Consider the following 20,169-nt stretch of genomic DNA (forward strand, 5'->3'; position numbering starts at 1 on the left):
GGTTGAAGGTCATTTTCTGTTCAGGGATACACAGAGGCAAAGCCTGCATGGCATTTGAAATGAATAAAAATGAGTAATGGATGATTTCACTCTTACATTTCCTGCAAAACAAGTTGCTATATTCCACACTTCATGCCAGTATTACATGTATGTTTCATTGAAGATAATGATGCATGTTTACATTAATGGTTGTGTCTTGTCAAGAATATGGCGATATGATACGTATCATGATACAGGGGTTACGATTCACTATATTGCGATACTGTAAGCAAGCTGATATATTGCTATTTTTAAAAAATTTAATTTTAGGAAAACTGTCATAATATATATATATATATATATATAGTACACCACCGTATGTACATAATCAGAGTAAAAAAAGTTTACTTTGTTTTAGAGCTGACCCGAATGCTTCAAAGCTTCGACTGTTGCCATGGTAATCGACCTTAAAATCAGTATTCGAATGCTTTTGTTTTTTTTATACATAAGTATGTAATAATATAGTATAAATCCCACAACATTATTCATATTCAACATGAATTATTATTAGTTATTCTCAGACAGATATCGTTGTTTATGTGTAGATGTGCGTGTGTGTACAGTTGTGCGGCAGCAGCACTGTCCCGAAGCTTTGAATACCTTTGAATATTTCTCACCGAAGCTTCAAAGCCCAAAAAATGGTATTCGGGTCAGCCCTACTTTTTTTTTTATCTGCATTCAGAACTGTAGGATCTGCATTTGCATATATCACAGAGGACGCCAATGTTTGCAAATGAAATAAAGTATTGACTGAGTTGATCTTTTGCACGTAAACTATCAATTAAAAATCTTTTGAGAATCGATACAGTATAAAACATAATGCGATACTCAATATTTTCTTACACCCCTAGTTTACATTGAATGAACTCCACACACCCCAGCACTCAATGTCAAGAAACTAAAAATAAAGTTCTGTGCATTCAAGTTCTGTGCATTCCAGCAGGTCAAGCAGTGTTGAAGAGTGTAAGGTCAAAGCGGTCAGTCTCTATCCAATCAGCATTTGTACTTAGCAACGTATCACACTTCACTGTATGTTTGTGTTGTCTGTATGTTTGAGTCTGTCTGTCAGAGGTCAGGTACAGAATGAGTGAAGCGTACTGTGTTTGTATTGTCCACATCTTCTCACGGCAGGCATCCTTTCACTTTCCCTCTCTGCATCACGTCCCTCTCCATCTCCTCTCTCTTACTCTTTCTACACATGTAAAGTTTATTTAACAGCACTACTTCTACCAAGTGGTCACCAGCCAAACTAAACTGTATTTGAATTCACTTAAAGAGTTTGCTTTCACACACCTCCTGGCCAGCGTTGCTGTTAATTAGACAGAAACTGGACGGGGGGAGGAGAGATATCCTGAAGCTTCTTCTGTGTCCACACATACCAGTCTAATCCCCAACACCGCCCTGCAGTCTACAGCTCCACCACTTTGCAGGCCAGTTTCTGGCAAGTTAAGTTAATGTGTGTGAGTGCTTTTAAGGTTACAGGGTTCTGTTGAGAAGCAGAGCGATGCTCAGCGAGAGTTTGTTCAGCGTTTATGATTTACGGTAGAGGGGGATAGGGAACTGGAACAACACACAAACACACACAGAGGAAGACCAGTGTACTAAGAGTCCTTAAAAGTACATTGCATTTGTTCACATGGAGAGATTCAGCGCACCACATGCCGGCTAATCCTGAAAGATCCGTCTCAATAACTCGGAAGATTTGAGAGAACAGAGAAAGATCCTTCTCTCTGTAGTCTCTCTCGGCTCCAAGGAACTACTAGAGGATGGCGTGCAATATCAACGAGGAGCAAAAGTCCTTTTCCCATCAGCTCGTTCACATTCTCTGAGATCACGACAATACTGAGAGTCAACTAGTATTTGAATATGTCACTGCAGAGATGTATGGTGTGTGTGGTGAACAGAGAGAGCGCCAAACACTCTGGCAGGGTCCAGTCTTTGCTAAACCCTTTCATATTTTCTATTGTTGTTATGGTCAGAGGGATAATGACAGATCTCTGGGCTGCAGGTTTCTCTGAGCTTTGCTCATCAGGAGCCATTGGTGGCAACTGTGATCACCCTCAGCTGTTGATTATCAGCCTGGCTGGGAGGCTATATGAGCAGGTTGGCTGCTCCCTGCTCATTTGGTTGTGTGTTGGCAGAGGGTCAACACCTTTAGTTGGCTCTCTGGGTTTACATTGTGTTTAGTGATTTTTGTGGGGTTTTGATTTTGAGTGTGAACATTTTTAGCCAGCCTCTACTTCTCTTTTGTGTCCCCCCCCCCCTTCAGTGACTCCCAACTTACATTTCATTTGGGTCCGATAACCTTTTTTGTTGGTAAATTGGTTGGTTTTTCTAGTTTCATATGTTACCAGTACCATGATTTTAGCTTCAGAACTGAGCCTGCAACATCCTCAGAAATACAGTAATAGTGGGTGAATTAAAAATCAGTATCACAAAACACAATATCGTGATACTCATGTGTATCCATATTTTCTTACACCCCGAATAATAGTTCATAAACTGACTACAAATCACCTAATTCAGTCATTTCGCTTCACACTGGTGTTTCCCTGACCTGTGAACACTCAAAGTGGATTACAGCGGTGAAACAAGCTGTCCACCTTTCTAAAAGAAATAATAATTTAATCATGTTTCAGTCAGAGACCTTCATGCTCAGCCAAGTCGAATGTCTAGAGGGAATCACTACTAGACAGTCAGGTGTGATCGTGCATTCACACCTGGAGACACACACACACACATCTTTGCAAGACAGACACGTCACTCAAATGGAGGCAAAGTAGCTGGGATTGGTCGAGATAACATCAGCACGTATATGTGTGTGAGAGGGAGATTAAGAAAGTGTGTGAGCGAGAGCCCATGACAGGCTGTCGACCCATGTCGGTCCAAAGGTCTGCACGTTTTAGTCGCTGTAGCTCCACGCTGAGTGACACCCTCAAACACCAACCTCCCCGCTGGTGGCCCAAACAAAACAGAGTCTGTTCCCTCTACACACACACGCCTAACGCACACTCGCACAAAATCAACCCACTATTCTCTATTTCCCATACACTCCCACATTCACTCACCCCACCAGGAATCCTCACCTTCATCTTGGCACAGCGCAGCCAAAAGTAAATCAGCTAATCACTGCTTGATGCTTAGAAGAGGCTGCAAACCTGCCCATCACACATACAAACATACAGTAGATATCGGAGGATTATTAATGCTGAATATCCTCTTAATCTTCTCATTTATTCCATTTGCTGCTGGTGTTCAGTTGCTGCTGTTCCACTGATCAATCTATGACACCGAGACAGAGAAAGTAGATTGAAGACTGAGAGAGACAGGGTGTGCGTGTAATTGACAGACTGACAGAGAGAAACTTTGGAACATCCAAGTTCTTTGCCAAAATAACTTTCCTTCAATTTTGCCACCAGATCATAAGAAAATTCAGCACAGAAAAGCTCTACACACCTTCCCTCCTTTCTGCTAGATTTCAAGACCACATCTGAACCCTTATCAGTCTATGCTTTTCCCCCTCCTCCCCTCCCCTCTCCTTCCTCCACCCACACAACATCCGACCGTTTCACAATCCACCGCAAAAAGTTTTTCTCCACAAAAGCTCAATAAATCCAACTTGGAAAACTTTAAAAATGTAGTACTTCATTAGTGATATCTAACTTTATCTATTACTTTAACAGAGTGTCACAAATCTTTCAACTCGCAGCCATCCGATTCTGGAACAAAGCTCTTCCTCCTTCTTGCCCCTGCAGCATCGTAATTGAGCAGAGACGATTACTCATCCAGACCCCAGCGGAGGTGCTACAGTGTGTTTGTGTCACTGTTACATAACAACCCTCACTCCTCCTGAAGTCAATAGAGAGAGTCAGTGTGTTTGACAAGGCTCAGGCCCTCAGGGTCTCTGCAGATCACGTCAAGCAGGTGGGCCCGGACACTCATTCATCTCCTAATAGAGGGATTCCTCGCCCTCGTGGTCCACATGCGTTTGAGTGCTGGTGGGATATGATGGTGCAACTAATACATGTTTTTCCCCTGTCTGTTTGCTGGTGCTTGTGTGTGAACTAATACTATGCACATCTGCTTCTTCCTGTATGATAAGGGTGTTTATGATCCAGCTGATAACTCAAGCTTGTGTGTGTGCGTTTAGGTTAAAGAGGATTCTCAGTAGCAGCTTAGCAAAGAAAGTGAGCGGAAGAGACATCCCAGCTGTCCACTTTGTGCAATTACTCTAAGATAAAGATGTACTTGCATCGACTGCTGCAATTTCGAAATCACATTTAGGCTGCAAAGTTCCATCAGAGTGATGATGCGTCAGTGTGCGTAGTGTATATATATATAGAGAGAGTCTGCTCAGGCAATCAAGTTTCATTTTAGAGTATAAAGTATTTAACAAATGAAGCTGTAAAACTAGCTTTTAATTTGGTCTGCACAACATTTTAAAGATATTCATGTCATGTGGTGTGTTTACGTTTTGCAACACTGGACCACATCAAAATGATTTTTTGACAGCTGCTGTGCACTGTGCAAGCCTGTGTGTGTGTGTCTACAGGAAACCAATCTGACCCACGGGATTAGTGGCCGACTTGGTGAGCGACTCTCATTCTGTTCCAGATGTTTATCACGTCATAAAGGCTTCAAGCCCTCTGTGAGAAATAGGTAGGAACACAACCTCCTTTCAACACACACACACACACACACACACATACACACACACACGCACACACTTCCTATAGCTGCAGCCTGAGTTGTAGCAGCAGTGACAGACACGTTGATAAGAAATCACCTCTGTGTGTGTAGAGTATCAGCTGGTCTTAAGTCACTAGAGCACACAAACACACAAGCACACACTTCCTTTTTTTGACTCGTGATACATCCTAAAGACAGACACACATGCAGATGTAGCCAGATGTGGGGCTCTTTTTGTCATATATCCACTTTCTTCTAGTTATCACCCAGTATATTTCATAATATATAGATATATGTATTATAATGACAGTAATATAGCAGTGCCAAGTCAGAACTAAACGAAAACATGTGCAGTTTTAAATGTTCCCCTCAGGACACAACACTTTAAAGGTCCCATATTATGCTCATTTTCAGGTTCATACTTGTATTTTGTGTTTCTACTAGAACATGTTTACATGCTGTAATGTTAAAAAAAACAACTTTATTTTCCTCATACTGTCAGCCTGAATATGTCTGTATTTACCCTCCGTCTGAAACGCTCCGTTTTAGCGCATTTTGACGGAATTGCAACAGAATTGCGTTGCTAGGCAACAGCTTGGGTCCATGTGTACCTCCTGTCAAGCTGATGACATTCACATACGCTGCAACCAGGAATAAACTGGGACACATTTAGAATGTTTACGTTTAAAATTGTGTCATGGGTCTAAATATTGTATATTCGTGACATCATGAATGGGCAGAAATCCTGACAGCTGTTTCAAATGCAGAGTTTCTGAATATGGGCTGTGTGTATCTCCCTGTGGATTGAGTGTTTCGATACTTTCACAGTACTTATATAGGACTGAAGCCTGCTTTATAATAAAAAAAACATGAAAATCTCACTTTTTTATAATATGGGACCTTTAAATTGTAAACCTATATTGTTGATATGAAAACAGTTGTCAACCTCTATCTTATGTATGCATCAATAAGCCTAAGACATGGCACGCTTGGTTGCATACACACACTGTTAAGAATTTCCCAATAAAATAACAGTAAGGAACTGGCAGCAGGGTTGCCTTTATGTTACTGTAAAATAAACATTATTATACTGTCCTTGAAATTTACAGCTTTGTACTGTTAATGATAAATACAGTTTGAACTGTTTTTTTTTCTTACTAATTTCACAGTATTTTACAGTTAATTAACTGTTTAAAGATACATTATATAGCTGTTTTTCACCTTTCTTTAACATTATCTTACTGATTTGTTTTAATGCACTATTTATTTTTTACATACATTTTAATAAACATAATTTTTTGCCTAGATGAATAGACTTAGCAGGTTACAGACATAGGAATAGTCACACTAAATACAATTAAAGGCACTTGTTAGGAAAAAGACTATAATAGACTTGTTGACACTTTTCCCAAAATGTCTGTCTCTAGCTGGCTACAAGCACAGAATGCAAACCAGAACATGTGAGTGAATAACAATAAAGCTAATTCACTGATTTTCCAATCATGTACAATGAACAAGCCTCACATGTGCAGATCAGGTCCCAGAATTAAAAAAATACTGCATGAAACTGTTACTGATGATACTTTAGACAGTTGATCAGCAGTAAAATGCTGTTTTTTTAAGAATGCATTATAGTTCAGTTAAAACAGTAAAGCACTGTATTTAGCAATAACAGGTTAATACTGTTGAAATCCTGCTGTAAATTAACAGCAATTGTTTACAGTGTACATTTAGTATTTAGAACACTATTGCGCTTGTTCCACCGGTGCCATGTCGTGCGTAATGAGCGCAATGAGTGTGGCTGGAGCGCACCAGCTGGCTGCACGAGAAGAGGTGTCAGTCAGTCATCATCCACATATACATACAGTATGAATCTTTACAGTTTGCTTGAGTTCTTGTTACAATAATAGATCACCAGTCTCGCTCCGACAAGTCAGAACTGATGTTCAAATGGTGCAAAAGGGGAGCACATTCCTTAGGTTTTTGGTCTGAATTTGTTGGATTTAAAACTTGGGATTAGAGGAATATAATATTTTAAAGCTCAGATATAGTTGTGCACATTCAAATGTCAGCACTCTCCAACTAGAATGTGTACAGTAAGTTCACATAGAGCCACTTTGTGTAAAGGTTCTGAATGGTGAGAGGACTTGAAGATAACTCCTCTGAGGTGAATGGGGTCGAGGAGCAGACGCAGTGGCCTTTCATAAAAAAAATAGACTTAGTGCAAGCCTCAATAACTCTCTTTTATCATTTTCTGGATGAACTTTTCCTTTTTCCACGTCTAAGTCAAAACAGAACGTCTAGACGAGCTGTGCAACTTCTATATTCAACATTCTAGAATCTCTTTTGGTGATGACGCTCAACATTCTAGAATCTCTTTTTGGTGATGATGACGCGCTTCTTCAGCCAGCCAAGCAGAGAGGTAAAAAAAGGTAAAAAAAAGTTCTTACCGAGATACTGTCGGATGTCCAGCAGGATTTTCGGTGGTCCTCCGTTCAGCTGGTAAAAAAGGGAGCCGAAACAGAAGAGGAACAGCGTCGCCATGCAGAAACCATAACCCCGCAAGGAGAATCTGAGAGCAGGCACAGCAGCAGCAGAGAGGAAGCTGCTGTACTTTCTGTTGTTTCGCTCTCTAACGTGGTTGTTGGTAGTCTGGTTGTGCTGGTGGTTGTTGCTGCTGTGAAGAAGGGGACTGCTGCTGTTGAAATTCTTCATCATCTCCTCCTCACAAAGCGCCGTGGAAAGTCACCCATCCGCATGTGGAAAGTGAAAGTTGTCGCTTCTTTGAGAGCATTAAGAGTGCTTTTTTGTTTTTGGAGACGCGCAGCTACCCAGCTCTCCGTCCTCCAGCTGCCGCAGCCACGGACTGGATTTTCTTTTTTTACGCACAGGCAACGTTTCACTTCTGCTCGGTTCCTCTTCGTTTGGATGAGTGCTCCTTCCTTCCGTCCTTCCAGCAGAGTTTAAGGGTCCATCCTTCTGCCTCTGGAGTCTTCTGGGTGTCAGATTACTGAACGTGGTAAAAGAGGGGAGAAACTTCCATGCAGGATTTTTTTGGGTTGGATTTTTTGCAGTGCGTAAAACAGCTCCACCCAGTGTTTAGAGGAGAGAGATAAAGTAGTTTGGTGGGCATTCATGTGATTGAAAAGAGTTTGATTTATCCTCCTGAGACCCAGCCCATTGACATGTGTCCTCTGTAGTGGACATTTTGTCCACATGCATATCCTTTTACTCTTTTGACTTACTCTATATCAGGGGTCTCAAACTCGCGGCCCGCGGGCCAATTGCGGCCCGCAAGACGATATTTTGTGGCCCCCACCTTGATATGAAAGTTTAATGTTAGTGCGGCCCGCAAATTTTTTTTTTTTTTATAAAGTTTTTTATAAAGTTTTTTTTGGGGGCATTTTTTCATTTTTATTGACAGGACAGTGGATAGAGTCTTGGAAAGGGGGGAGAGAGAGAGTGGATGCGGAAAGGGCCACAGGCCGGATTCGAACCCGGGCCGCCGCGGTCAGGACCAAGTCTTGTTACATGGGCGCCCGCTCTACCAACTGAGCTAACCAGGCGCCCTCGGCCCGCGAGTTTTATGTGAATGGCAGTTTGCCGTGGAAGGTCCCTTTGTTGCGCGAGCCCGAGCTGAACGAACCTACCAATCACAGCGGGGTATATGGCTCCCGGGGGCGGGCAATCGGCCGGGCTTGATGCAAGCAGAGAAACATTTCACAACAACTGTGGCGGCGCCCGTGTAACATCGCATAAGCTTGATTAAAGCTTGATTTATACTTCTGCGTTGAATCGACGCCGTAGCCTGACGTGCACCTCTCCAGAAATGTAACTACACGTCGCGGCGACGCAGACCGCAACAGCTGTGATTGGTCCAGTCTCTCAGCGATGCTGAGCGGCCAGGACCCCGGACAACCACAGAAAGTTCTACTTCTCTCTGCCTCCATCTTTTCAATGTTTGTTCACACAAATCCACTCAGATATATTTTCTCTTTTCGGCGTTGCAGTAATATCAGTAAAAGTTCTGTGGTTCAACAGTTATTAGCTCCAACTCCGCTCAGTTTCTGTTTGTAGTACAAGAAGAAGAAGGAAACTCATAGAGACGCCGCCGCCAACTAGCGGTTTGGTGGTGTAATTGCAGAGCAACACAAACACAGCAGGCACAACTTTATTGCGGAGTGACACCAAGTGGAATGAATATATATCTTGTCACACAGCCCCAATCATGTCTTTTTCAAAGCCTGCAGTGAAGAGAAAGGTTGGTGACGAGCACAGACAATTTCAGGAAAAGTGGGAGACGCAATAGAGGCCATGTTCAGAAGAACCGTTCATGTTCTTCAATGTTCCATTAATGTTCAGGACAGTTCATGTTCAGAAGAACCCATTCAAGTTAAAGAACTGTTAATAATGACGTTTGAGAAGATTGTTTTTTTTTTTAACAAAGCTTTTTTTGTGGAATACCTGATGCGGCCCAGCCTCACCCAGACTCTGCCTCCAGCGGCCCCCAGGTAAATTGAGTTTGAGACCACTGCTCTATATCAACCCCTGGTGTATTGTAAAGAGGACATCATGGGCTGATATGGCATGTTTTTTTTTTTTTAATCAAGTTGAATGTATTCTTGGTTTAATATCACTCTACGGCCATAATCTGTTAATTTCTTTTAGGTCTTTTCACACTGAAATAGTCCTGTAGTCCACTACAGTGGAAATGCTGTAAAATAAAAAATAAAGTTGAAAAAGCCTAAATTGTAAGATTTTCTTTTAACCCTAAATAGGAAGGAAATCACACAAAAAAGGAATTGGAAGACTCTCTTTGTACTCGGTTCCCAGGAGGATATAGTAGCAGCCTGGAGAGACTGACAAGGAGGTCTGTGGAGAGAGTTTTAACGCTTTAGCTGTGGATTTACATTTTTCTTAATTTCAGAGTGGTGACTTTATCCTTTAACCAAAGCTTTAACAATATGCTGATTAAAAAAAAGGTCTATTGTAGTTTATTAATGATTTTGAGATATCAAATGACATTGAAGACAAAACCTTCATCCTTAATAGAAACATCACAGTGACCGATTCCCTGTGTAAAGTGGTTATTAATCATAAAATGGAACAGGCTGCTGTTATCACTACTTTAAGATGAAAGAAGATGTTTAATGTGCGAGATGTGCATCAGCTCACTTCTTATGTATGTGTGTGTGTGTGTGTGTGTGTGTGTGTGTGTGTGTGTGTGTGTGTTAATCTCTCTCTATTCCCTAAGGCCAGCTGTAGGGGCTTTACACTGAGCCATATATCTTCCCACAGTGGGACCAGAACCCACCATTAGACTACACCTGCACTTAGGAAGGCGACAACAGTCATTCAACATACTAACTGCCTCACCGAGAGGGTGCTGGTGTACTTTCACTGGTGACAGCTACAGGAGTCGAGGGAGCAACAACGGCTGTGAGAAACAATTTGGCTCAAAAGACAAAAGGCAATAAAGAAGAGCACAATAATAGCACTGTTGAGGGGCGCTTTGGCTTGGGCTTTTCCACAGGTAGATGCATTGTGAATAATGCAGTGCTGTATTTTGCAAGCTACGCAAAACAAGTGTGAATGCATTATGGGTTTATAGCCCAATCTCCCCTGCAGCACAGCAGTATATGGATGTTAGTGAGGTTGCTGCCGTAAATCAGGTTTAGTCTAATCAGAGCTACTGGCCGTGGGATTTAAACCAAATCACTTCTGGTGGTGTGTTACCTTTTCCTTGGACTGTGGAAGAAAAGTGGAATACCTGGAGGAACAAAATCCAAGATGCACCCAGATGTGTCATACAAGTTTTAGCTCGATCCAACTGAACCTCCTCTGTAAAATCTCACACACAGTCAGTAAACAGTTTGTCCACCCACCTGTGATCACTCAAGGTTTTGTGTACACTACTAAAGTCATGTTAGAGTAAATAAAATTATTGGGAAAACGGTAGGAGACGGAGAGAAATTAACCTCATTCTGGCATTACACATTTAAACAAAAAGGCCCACTGCACTTAAGACTAAGAGCCAACTTAATTGAGTTTACCCTACCAATGAGAATCAATAGGGAGTAACCCAGGGAGCTACAAATTCAGATAGTTGGATTTACCGTCCAACACTAAAGTAAACTTTACGAGTCAGACTTCACAAACTTCCAGGGGAACTACTTAAAGGTCCAGTGTGTAGGATCTGGCGATTTCGGTGAGGTGAGGAGATTGCATCCAACTGATCAATAAAAATATGACATTAGTTTACTGGTGAGGAGTCTTTGGTATCAGAATATCTATTCTCACTCTCACATCCTCTGTCATGATGAAGTATGATATGATCCCCACATACAGACACAAAATACAGCTGTGAATAAACACTGCAGAGGGATGTGGTTCAGAATAAATGGTGAGAAACACGAGCCAGACGGTCTTCATTGCAATAAAGGTCTCGTCTTTTCCTCCGGAGACGCTTTAAATTGGATGAGCAATTGTATCTGTGGAAGACGGAGTCGTGAACTGGAAGCTAACTGCTCATTACTCAGCGGTGTGAAGGACAATTATTGCACAGTGGCTCGATCTTTCTTAAAAGGTACTATAGCAAGTAGCCAAGGAAGACACACTGGACAGGTTTTGTTCTCATTCTTCCTGAAGGAAATTATTGTTCAAGTTGTGTCGATTTCCACTCAGAAGAATGCTAAACAACTGTCTCGGATAGAAGTTATGCAAGGAAAAAACACTCTTTTGGGACAACAGTTGATGTAATGGGGGTCGATGGTCTGGTGCGTACCTATTTGGGGCTTCTTGGCATGAATAAGACTGGAAAACAGCTGCACAGCAACAAGAGCCAGACAGGCAGTCAAACTCTGATCAGATGTGTGTAGTTTTTTAAATGACGCCAGACACGGTAAGACAATGTTTTTAAGCTCCTTGTTTTCAGAGCTCCAACCACCAACTGAACCTTTGACAGTATAATAAGTACAGGAGTTGTTATTGAGAGATACAGTAGTGATGTAGCACAACCGAGTAAGGTCATAGAGTTGTCTTCTGTTGTTCCTTTTGACCAAACTGTAGAAAATGAATGAACCTCTAAGAATAAAATAATAACAGGTTAGACAGACAGGTTTTAATCAAATCAAGTCTGGTGTTATTATTCCTTTTGTCGCCCCATCCACACTTTTTAATTTTTAATTTAAAAAATGTTATTAAAGAAAGTTATCAACAGGCCAGAGTCACAGTTAACCACATTGATGAAAAGAGCCAGTAGGCCATGCCCACGTCTTTCCATTACCGTGTGTGTGTGTGTATAGTGTGTGTTTGCATAGTGAGACTCCGGGCGCCAGCGTATGGCAAGAAACAGTTTTTATTATATTTCAGAATGACAAATAGTTATGGACATTTACTTTTGTTGTTTTCAATACACAAGCAAATCTGTATGGACAATCATTAGGTAGATGAAAACCAAATAAAATAATAATTTGTACACATATCTTACAATACATACTGTAGTTCCTCACTGGCTAAAGCAATATGCATTATGCAGGAAGGTATTGCTATTCATATAGTACAGCTAATTACAGTTGATGTGAAAAAAAAAAAGCAAAAATAAGTTATTTAAATATCAATTACATATACAGAATGTGCAACTCCTGCTAAGCATTTCATATATGTAATTAAGAATTAATTTTTTCTAAGACTGCAAACTGGAAGTGAGTAACTGGAACAGGTTGAATGGTTATCAAAGTTGGCATTGGGAACTCAATACTAAAATAAAATACCAGCGTCACCCACTGAAACCCTTTACAATACCTGACAACGAGTGTCCATTCATGGACCTGTGAACAAAATGGAGCCAATTCCGCCTATAAAACAGCTAGATTTACCCTCTAAAGTGCATTTACAGTGTCAGTATTTTCATTCTTTACAAAACACTTCTTGGGTCTTTTACTTTTTTTTTTAAATGATGACCCCCACCCTCGCTTTCTCAGAGCACCACTTTTGATTGAAGAGAAAAAAGGCATCAAACATCTACCTATCAAGTTCCCACTGCAAAAAAAAAAACATCCTCTAATTTTAGCAATAACACTTGGTCAAATTTTTTAAATATGAACTCCATGGGATAAGTCTTCAGTTCAGTTCTGACTGAGAAAGATAGAACTTTACTGTTAGAAATAAGAGAGAAAAAACACAAATGTTAGCTCCGTTTCATGTAGAGCAAAATGACGATGAGAGTTTCTGGTTGTTTTTAGCCCAACGTTTTGGTCGTGTCGAGAAGGTAACCCGCAAAATGTGATCTCAAATCTGCAAAAACTCTTCCGACAACCTATCCTCACCATAACCATCTCGCGGGTTACCTTCTAGACACGACAACGTTTTTCTAACAGGCTGACCCGACGCAGCGTTTCCCTGATTTTCTATGGGGAATGGGAATGTGACGTCACCGACAGCAAGTCGGCCATTTCTGGAGGATGGCTGTTTACTTCAAGTGTCAAAAGACAACACAAAACACTGCACAGTGAATAAGATTCAAAAGCCAAATTGTAGTATATATAGCATACAGTCAGACACAAAGGTAGGCTAACGTTATGGGTCTCATTTTGCAAGATACCGGTAGATTCATTATGCAGTATTAGCCAACATTTTGTTAGTATTCCGTTAGCATAACATTAACTAGCTTATCTTTGTCCGGATGATTGGATCGTCATATACCTACCCGTTTGTAAATTGGACATCGGCCTCCAAAGATTTACATATTTGTCTTTTGCACGTACTTTATACATTTCTGATGATGAACGATTGACAGATGAATAGACCGGTGACAGTCTATCTCCGTACGCTAACGGAGTAGCTCCGAACGCTACCCTCCAAAAATGTCGGCGCGCCCCAGAATGCTCTGTGATTCCCATTCCCTATTTAGTGTCATCGTGTATGCCGACCTTAGAGGTCAGCTTTTCACCTGATATATCTGTCCTTACCATGTAACCTCAGCGTGTTTTGAGAAATTAAGAATTTCAGACCGGCATTGATTCTATAGCTACAGTTTAAATGTGTTTAAAAAAAGTCCCAAACAGCTTCTTATTCAGCTATAAATCAAATTCCTCAAACAAACTGTAACCAAAGTGTAGACAGCCCAGATGTCAGCTGCGTCTTTGGAAACATGTTCCTCGTCCCACATGTGTCAAACATGGATGTTAAACACGGGATGACGTCCGTGTCGTGCCTGTGGTTTTGTGGTTTTTATCTTCAGAGCTTCACAAGTACAGAAGCTGCAATCCATCAGAGGCCTGTTCTGTGGTCCATGTGCACGGCTCAAATGATCCGGTTTGTGTTCAAAATGATTTCTCAGACACATTCAGAACAAAAAGGCTTTAGCACAGTTCATCCTTGTGGTATAGTCAATAATACTATACAGATGTTCTATTTGATGAACATTCGTAAATGGTAAGGCAACTTAAAACGTGCTTGGACACACGGGGGAATGTTTTGTTGCTGTGAAAGCTGATTGTGATTACCGGAGTAAAACAGAGCTTCCTGTAAGACTTGTATTCATATCGGCTCATCCGAGATATGCAGTGAAATATAATGTGAAATATAAAGGTGTGACATCAGCTGTTTCAGCTTAGAAATGACTGAGAGCTGGCCTCCAAATAAGGCTGCGACATTCAAAAAGGCAAAACACAAATTCTGACATATAAATCATTTTAAAATGAAGATATGCTATAATACAGAAACATGATACAAAATAAGCCATCTCAAAAACCACCATAGTTTGGTGTGTGTATTTAGTCGATTAAAAGTCCATCGTCATCATGAACCTATTAGTGGGAATGAAACGCTGAATGAGGAGTAAATCACTTTGGCCGAGCTACTTCCTTAAAGAGACCCTCAGATAATGTCGCCTTGCCACGAAAAAGATGAAAATGAAGCACTTATGAAATATGCAGGAAGCAAACCGTCCTTTCTGTATTTAAAAAAAACATCCATCCTACAAAAGAGTGTGCTATCTTCCTTCAAGGCAGATCCGAGTCTTTATTTTTAAGACTTTGGGGGTGTCTTCAGAATGAGATTCATCCCACAGAGTGAGTCGACAGTCTTTATTTTTATAAAAAGGCATCTGATATCTTGTCTTGGCTGCTGGGAGAAACTCCTCCATGCCGTAAACATTTGCGAAAAGAGAGTGATAAAGAGAGAAAATCAGAGAGCAGGGTGGCTTCACTGTGAGTCTTTTGACACATGCGAGACAGGAAGTGCTGTGGTCACCCGTGTGATCGCCAAGTCCCGTGGCCTATTTGTCTCTGGCCGCCTACTGACCGTGTTTAAATGAGATGGTGCTGACCAGTGAGTTGATACCTGTTATTTCATACGACTCCACCAGCAGCGCGGTTAGGACTGCACCTCTCTGTGCGAGCTGAGCAGTCGGGCCTCGCTGACCAGTCGGCGGGCGTGCCTTTCATCCCGCACCCCGGCTTCCCACGCGGCGCTCTCCGTTAACGAAGCCACGCGACTCAGCGTGTCGACTCCCGCCGCCCTCAGGGATGCGGCGTACATGGGCAGGCCGATGGAGGTGAGCCAGTCGGAGACTGTTCTGATGTTACCTGAGGGAAGAGGCTTCCGGCACATCTCTGTCAAACCTCCAGAAGGAATCTGAGTGACACAATGGGGTGACAAGGCATTAGTTACAGTTATTACTGAATAAACAGAGAGATTAGTGGTGGAAAAAAACAGATGTTTTAAATTTTTCAGATGTTTTTTTTGCCAAATCACGTAAAGTTATAGACTTTATTAAAGCTTAAGCCAGTTTTAGCCTACTTACAACAATAATACAGTGACAATTCCCTTTTAAGAGTATATCTCCACATTCACCCAGCTTGTGAGGTATTTAAGCAAGCATAATAATCACAGCTCCTCTATCATGTTGCCAGTCGAGGGTACAGGGAAATAATTGTCTCACAACTGGCCTATTTTCCAGCCTGCATTGTTACTTTCTAGGAAAGCCTAACTTTATCTAACTCTATAACTCCAAAACAAATGGCCTCATCATTGTCTCCACTGATATGAAGCTCTCTGGACAATCAGTGCTGTTGCCTTACAGCCATGCGGTGTTGTTTACGGAGCTCTCTGACTCGGAGCTGGTCCATGGTGGAGGCCACGTCCTTGACGGGCTGCTCCAAGTCCTCGGAGTAACGCTGAACCAGCGGCTGGGGGATGGCACACCGGCCATGCTGGAGGAGAGACGGGAAGAGAGAGAGACGTTAAGACGTGGCTATATTGGAAGAAGAATACATATAAACCACATCAATCTATGTTTTCAAAGAAGAGGACATCATGTCAGACATATTTAAGCATCAGAAAGCAGTGGATATACAACCAGTGAGAGGCAACATGAAGTGAGCTGACATAAAGCATCATTTTGACCTATTACGGTCCTTATGAAGACAGAGATCTGGTTGTTTATGAATGAATGAAGCGGGCTAACGGCGTCAAATTGCTTGTTTTCTGGCAAGGTAATGAACATAAGACACTATAATTAAACTCAGGTCAATGTGGTTTGTTATACCGAAACCAATACCGTAATCCCTATTTTCACTGACACTGAAAGTACAGCTAGATTATATGTTGTATGTCCATTTCTGCTATTATCATTTAGTTGGGAAAAGAAAAGTATTAGGATGAGAGAAGAGGAAAGAGAGGAAGATACAGGATTTTCATGAGCAGTGACTATGTGAGGGATGAAAACAGGCAGAACGCTCTGCTGAACTTTTTGAACTTTTTTGTTTTTTTGTTCTCTCTCTCTTTGTGTAGACACCTGCAGTGATGGCAGGTTTCCAGCACGGCCTGGTTTTGGTTGGCCAAACTGGACCGGAGGTCTTTTTGAGGATCAAAGGGTGGGTGGATGGAGGAACGGATCTCTCCGGAGACACGGATGGAAAGCAGGTCGGTCATACAAACCTACCTAACCTTTGCATGCCTGGATTAGACCGGAAAGGATGCCTTTAGGCAAGTTTCAAGACGTACAATAATTAGATTTTATCCTCTATTATCATGCCTAAGGCTGAATATCGTTTGAAATTTCCTAATATCCGTGCCAATATCATATCTGACAATCGGTACCTGTATCGCAATGGTACTTGAATGCTTAGTTTTAGGAATAAAAACATGTTCTTTTCTGAGTCCTACTTTTTATCAGCAAATATCTTATACAGGAGTAATGAAAAAAAGATTCAAACCAAGCTACTTTTAATACTGTTTGTACTCAAAAAGTACTGATATCTGATACCAAGTAGCCAAAAAGTCCACTATCTTAAAATAATTGCGCAGTTTAATTAGCAAATAGGAATCAAATTTAAAACCTTTTCAACATGTTTAACCTGCGTGACCTCTGACACCAGTGACTGCATTTATGTGCAGGCTCACACCCTACTATACATGTTCCTACTACAGCAGCAGAGTGCCTCTCACGTCCCTGCCAACCCACTTCTGACTAACAGTAATCCAGCAGAGCTGTGCTGTGGTCTAACGCACTGATTCTCACCTCATCTCTCGATTGCCTCTTCGTGTTTGTTGTTTTCCTGCCAGAGTCGGGGGCTCCACCGTGTTAAAGGGGCCCAGCCTGGGGTCTGGCGGGTGGCAGAGGGTTTTACAACCCCGTCTGCCTTCAGTAAGATTCAGCCCATAAACTTAACAGCCTGAACCGCATCATAGTGAGACTCAGTCCACAGTATTACCCTCAGCTCCAGGCAGAGAACTTATTATCGTGAATACACACACACCCTCGCTCGCAAATTACATACAAAAAGGCATGTGCACACAAAAAGAAACACACAAACTTTAGACTCTATTTTTAAACTAAACAAGCTCCAAAGTAAGCCGTGGCTGTTGTTGGACCGAGTCATTTTGGATCCAAGCAGCAGTCAAATTGAGACTGAGTTAAGTAAGGCATGTTACGATGCTAAACTAAAGGAGCCTGACGCCAGACAAGTATAGCCCAGAGGTGTCTCGGAGCCCCATTTTCACATTAACCACAGAAACATGACTTCATATGATTTTGTTATGTGTTGATGTGGTTTTTAAATAGAATCCCTCTCCTCATGGTGCATGTATGTTTATTTTAAAGGGGACCTATTATGCTTTTGTGCTTTTTCCCATTCCTTTAGTGTATTATATAGTTTTTTGTGGATGTAAAAGGTCTGCAAAGTTACAAAGCCCAAAGTCCACGCCAAACGGAGTTACTCTCCCCCTCCCTACAGAAACACTGCTTCTGAAACGCCTTGCTTGAAGTCCCGCCTTTTCTTCCGTAACGTGGTGATGTCACTAAGTAACACATTTGCATAACGGCTAGTTTGGCATGCCCTCAAACAAAGCTAAGTAGAGCGGAGCTGGAGCGGAGTCCAAAGAGTCTGGTTCAGTTGACCAATCACAACAGTGGACCAGCTGACCAATCAGAGCAGACTGGGCTTTTCAGGAAGGCGGGACAGACGCTCAAACAGAGCGTTTTCAGACAGTGGATGAAAAGAGGTCGAAAAATTATGCATTTTTTGAACATTAAAGCAAGTAAACATGTTCTAGTAGAAACCAAAAATACAAGTATGCACCTGAGAAAAAGCATAGTAGGTCCTCTTTAATTATCAACACAAAAACTTCAGAACGATGTATTACGGATGGAATCAAGTTTGGAAGTTTTAGTACTTTAAATGTCATATTGCCAGTATCTGTCTGAAGTGTATAAGGTTGTATCAACTGAATACAAATGGTGCATCTGTTTACTTATTGATTTGCAACCCAACCAAAAGTCATGTCAAATGTTTTTGTAATTTAAATTGTGAGGTGATTTTTCTTGTCTAATGTTTAGATTAATGCTACTTCGCTAACCTTGTCGGAGTAGGGCTCCTCCGTCAGATCGATGCCCTCGGCCTCCAGCCGTTGTTCCAGGAGGGTGAGCAGGTCCGGACTCATCTTGGCGTGGGAAACCTTCCTAGCAACAGCCACCTTGCACCCCAGATCTGAGAACCACGGAGGCTGCACCGCTGGCGGAGTGCCTGACTCCTCGCCTATGGACGAGGCGGATGAGGTGGCGCAGGGGCTGGCGGGGGTGCTCGGGGTTTTGGCGGGCAGAGCCGGGGCGCCGTAGCTGGGGCTGCGGATTACGGGGCTGCTGGGGTGAGAACGGGTGAGGGAGTGAGTAGGGGAGGGAGTGGGTGACGGCGAGGAAGGCAGGGAGAAAGGGGCGTGACGCAGGCCGTTGGCGAGCCTCTCCCTAGACTTCTTGGCAGGAACGGGAGGAGGGACTGGAGGCTTTTTGGGGTGAGTCCGGATCACCCTCTCCCCGCTTGAATCAGGGGGACTTGGAGTAGGACTGGAGAGGAGCTCTGGAGGGTTGGTGGACTGGGCCGTGGGACAAGGCGGGCGGAGAGGCAGCTGGGAGGGCACCGGTGGTCTGTCGGCCCTTCCTTTCGGGCTCACTGTCGGAGTCCTGTTCTGAGCTGGTGAACCCTCCTCTCTACAGACCTTAGTGGGGCTACTGTCGCCTGATTTGGGTCCTTCCTTGGTGAGTTTAAGCTCCATACCAAGATCCTTCTGCTCAAAGTTCTGCTCCCAGTGCAGATCTCCCAGAGAGTGGGAGCGTTTCCAGGGTCCAGTGGGCTGCTCGGGTCCGTCCAGGTCCTCGCAGCTACGGCTGGCCGGGATGGGGGACCGTCTTTGGGCTTTCCGCAGCCCCAGCAGGCTGAAACCCTTCAAGGAGGGTTTGATGAAGAAGCTTTTTGTGAACTTTGTGCGCTGGTTCTTGCTGTTCTGCTGCAGAGCCTCTGTGGAGAGGGTCATGGGCAGCGTGGGGTAGTCGGGAGACTGGAGGCCTGCTGAGGAACGACTGGAGCGGGAAGCCTTTCTGCTCTTTCCTGCAAAATGAAAACATGCATCCTCTCTTAGTAATGGCATTAAGACACTTTCACCAAAGTGAGCCAACGTTTTTCCCTCTTTTGTGAAACTGCAAATAGAGAATACGTCATTCTTCAGCTTGCTAAATCAGATCCATATTAAAAAAACTGTATATGACTCAACATTACTGTATTTTACTGCCTTTCATCCACACTAGTTTCCTTGTTTATGATGGATCATGTATTTCTGCAGCACTGGAAAACATGTTCACAACGCCAATTATATTTTAACAGAGCCAAGTCATTTGGAAAAAGAAAACCCCACTCATATAAGCATTACATCCTTATTGTCTGTAAACCACAGTCAGTAATGTTTATAAAGAAAGGGTGCCACTGGGTTAAGATAAGCTCTTTGACTCACGACCGAACTGGCTGATTTGTTGTCGTCATAGCAGCGATCCCAAATAAAGATATCTGGACGGGATAGTTCAGAAACTTTGGAACAAAAGGCTGAAGCTACTTACCATCTATCCTCTGGCTTACAGAGCAAAGTGGATGGATGAAATGGATGGGT

At 42.5% G+C, this 20,169-nt stretch overlaps 2 protein-coding genes and 1 long non-coding RNA gene across 10 annotated transcripts in view; 1 reads left to right on the top strand and 2 right to left on the bottom strand.

Moving 5' to 3' along the window:
• Positions 1–7,713, bottom strand: part of usta (uronyl 2-sulfotransferase a) — a 60,619-nt gene extending 52,906 nt beyond the window's left edge. The window contains exon 1 of one of the 2 annotated variants that reach the window (XM_074616178.1): positions 7,179–7,713. In XM_074616178.1, coding sequence (XP_074472279.1) covers positions 7,179–7,446 — 268 coding nt within the window. In that variant the 5' untranslated portion in view covers positions 7,447–7,713. The remainder of the gene's footprint in view (positions 1–7,178) is intronic. The other variant, XM_074616179.1, reaches the window with a different exon arrangement.
• LOC141756462 (uncharacterized) lies at positions 7,618–10,748 on the top strand. The gene is made up of 3 exons (XR_012591479.1): positions 7,618–7,747; positions 9,507–9,598; positions 9,983–10,748. It is a non-coding gene; the product is annotated as an uncharacterized LOC141756462 (long non-coding RNA).
• Positions 10,749–12,067: 1,319 nt separating this feature from the next.
• The window catches only part of sash1a (SAM and SH3 domain containing 1a), a 187,447-nt gene continuing 179,345 nt past the window's right edge, over positions 12,068–20,169 (bottom strand). For all 7 annotated transcript variants that reach the window (XM_074616170.1, XM_074616171.1, XM_074616172.1 and 4 more), the window contains 3 exons: positions 18,592–19,616; positions 15,813–15,944; positions 12,068–15,366 (listed from right to left, as the gene is read on the bottom strand). In XM_074616170.1, the coding sequence (XP_074472271.1) occupies positions 15,106–15,366; positions 15,813–15,944; positions 18,592–19,616 (1,418 nt within the window). In that variant the 3' untranslated portion in view covers positions 12,068–15,105. The remainder of the gene's footprint in view (positions 15,367–15,812; positions 15,945–18,591; positions 19,617–20,169) is intronic.

Source organism: Sebastes fasciatus, chromosome 18 (genome assembly GCF_043250625.1).
Source record: "Sebastes fasciatus isolate fSebFas1 chromosome 18, fSebFas1.pri, whole genome shotgun sequence".
Taxonomy (NCBI): Eukaryota; Metazoa; Chordata; class Actinopteri; order Perciformes; family Sebastidae; genus Sebastes; species Sebastes fasciatus.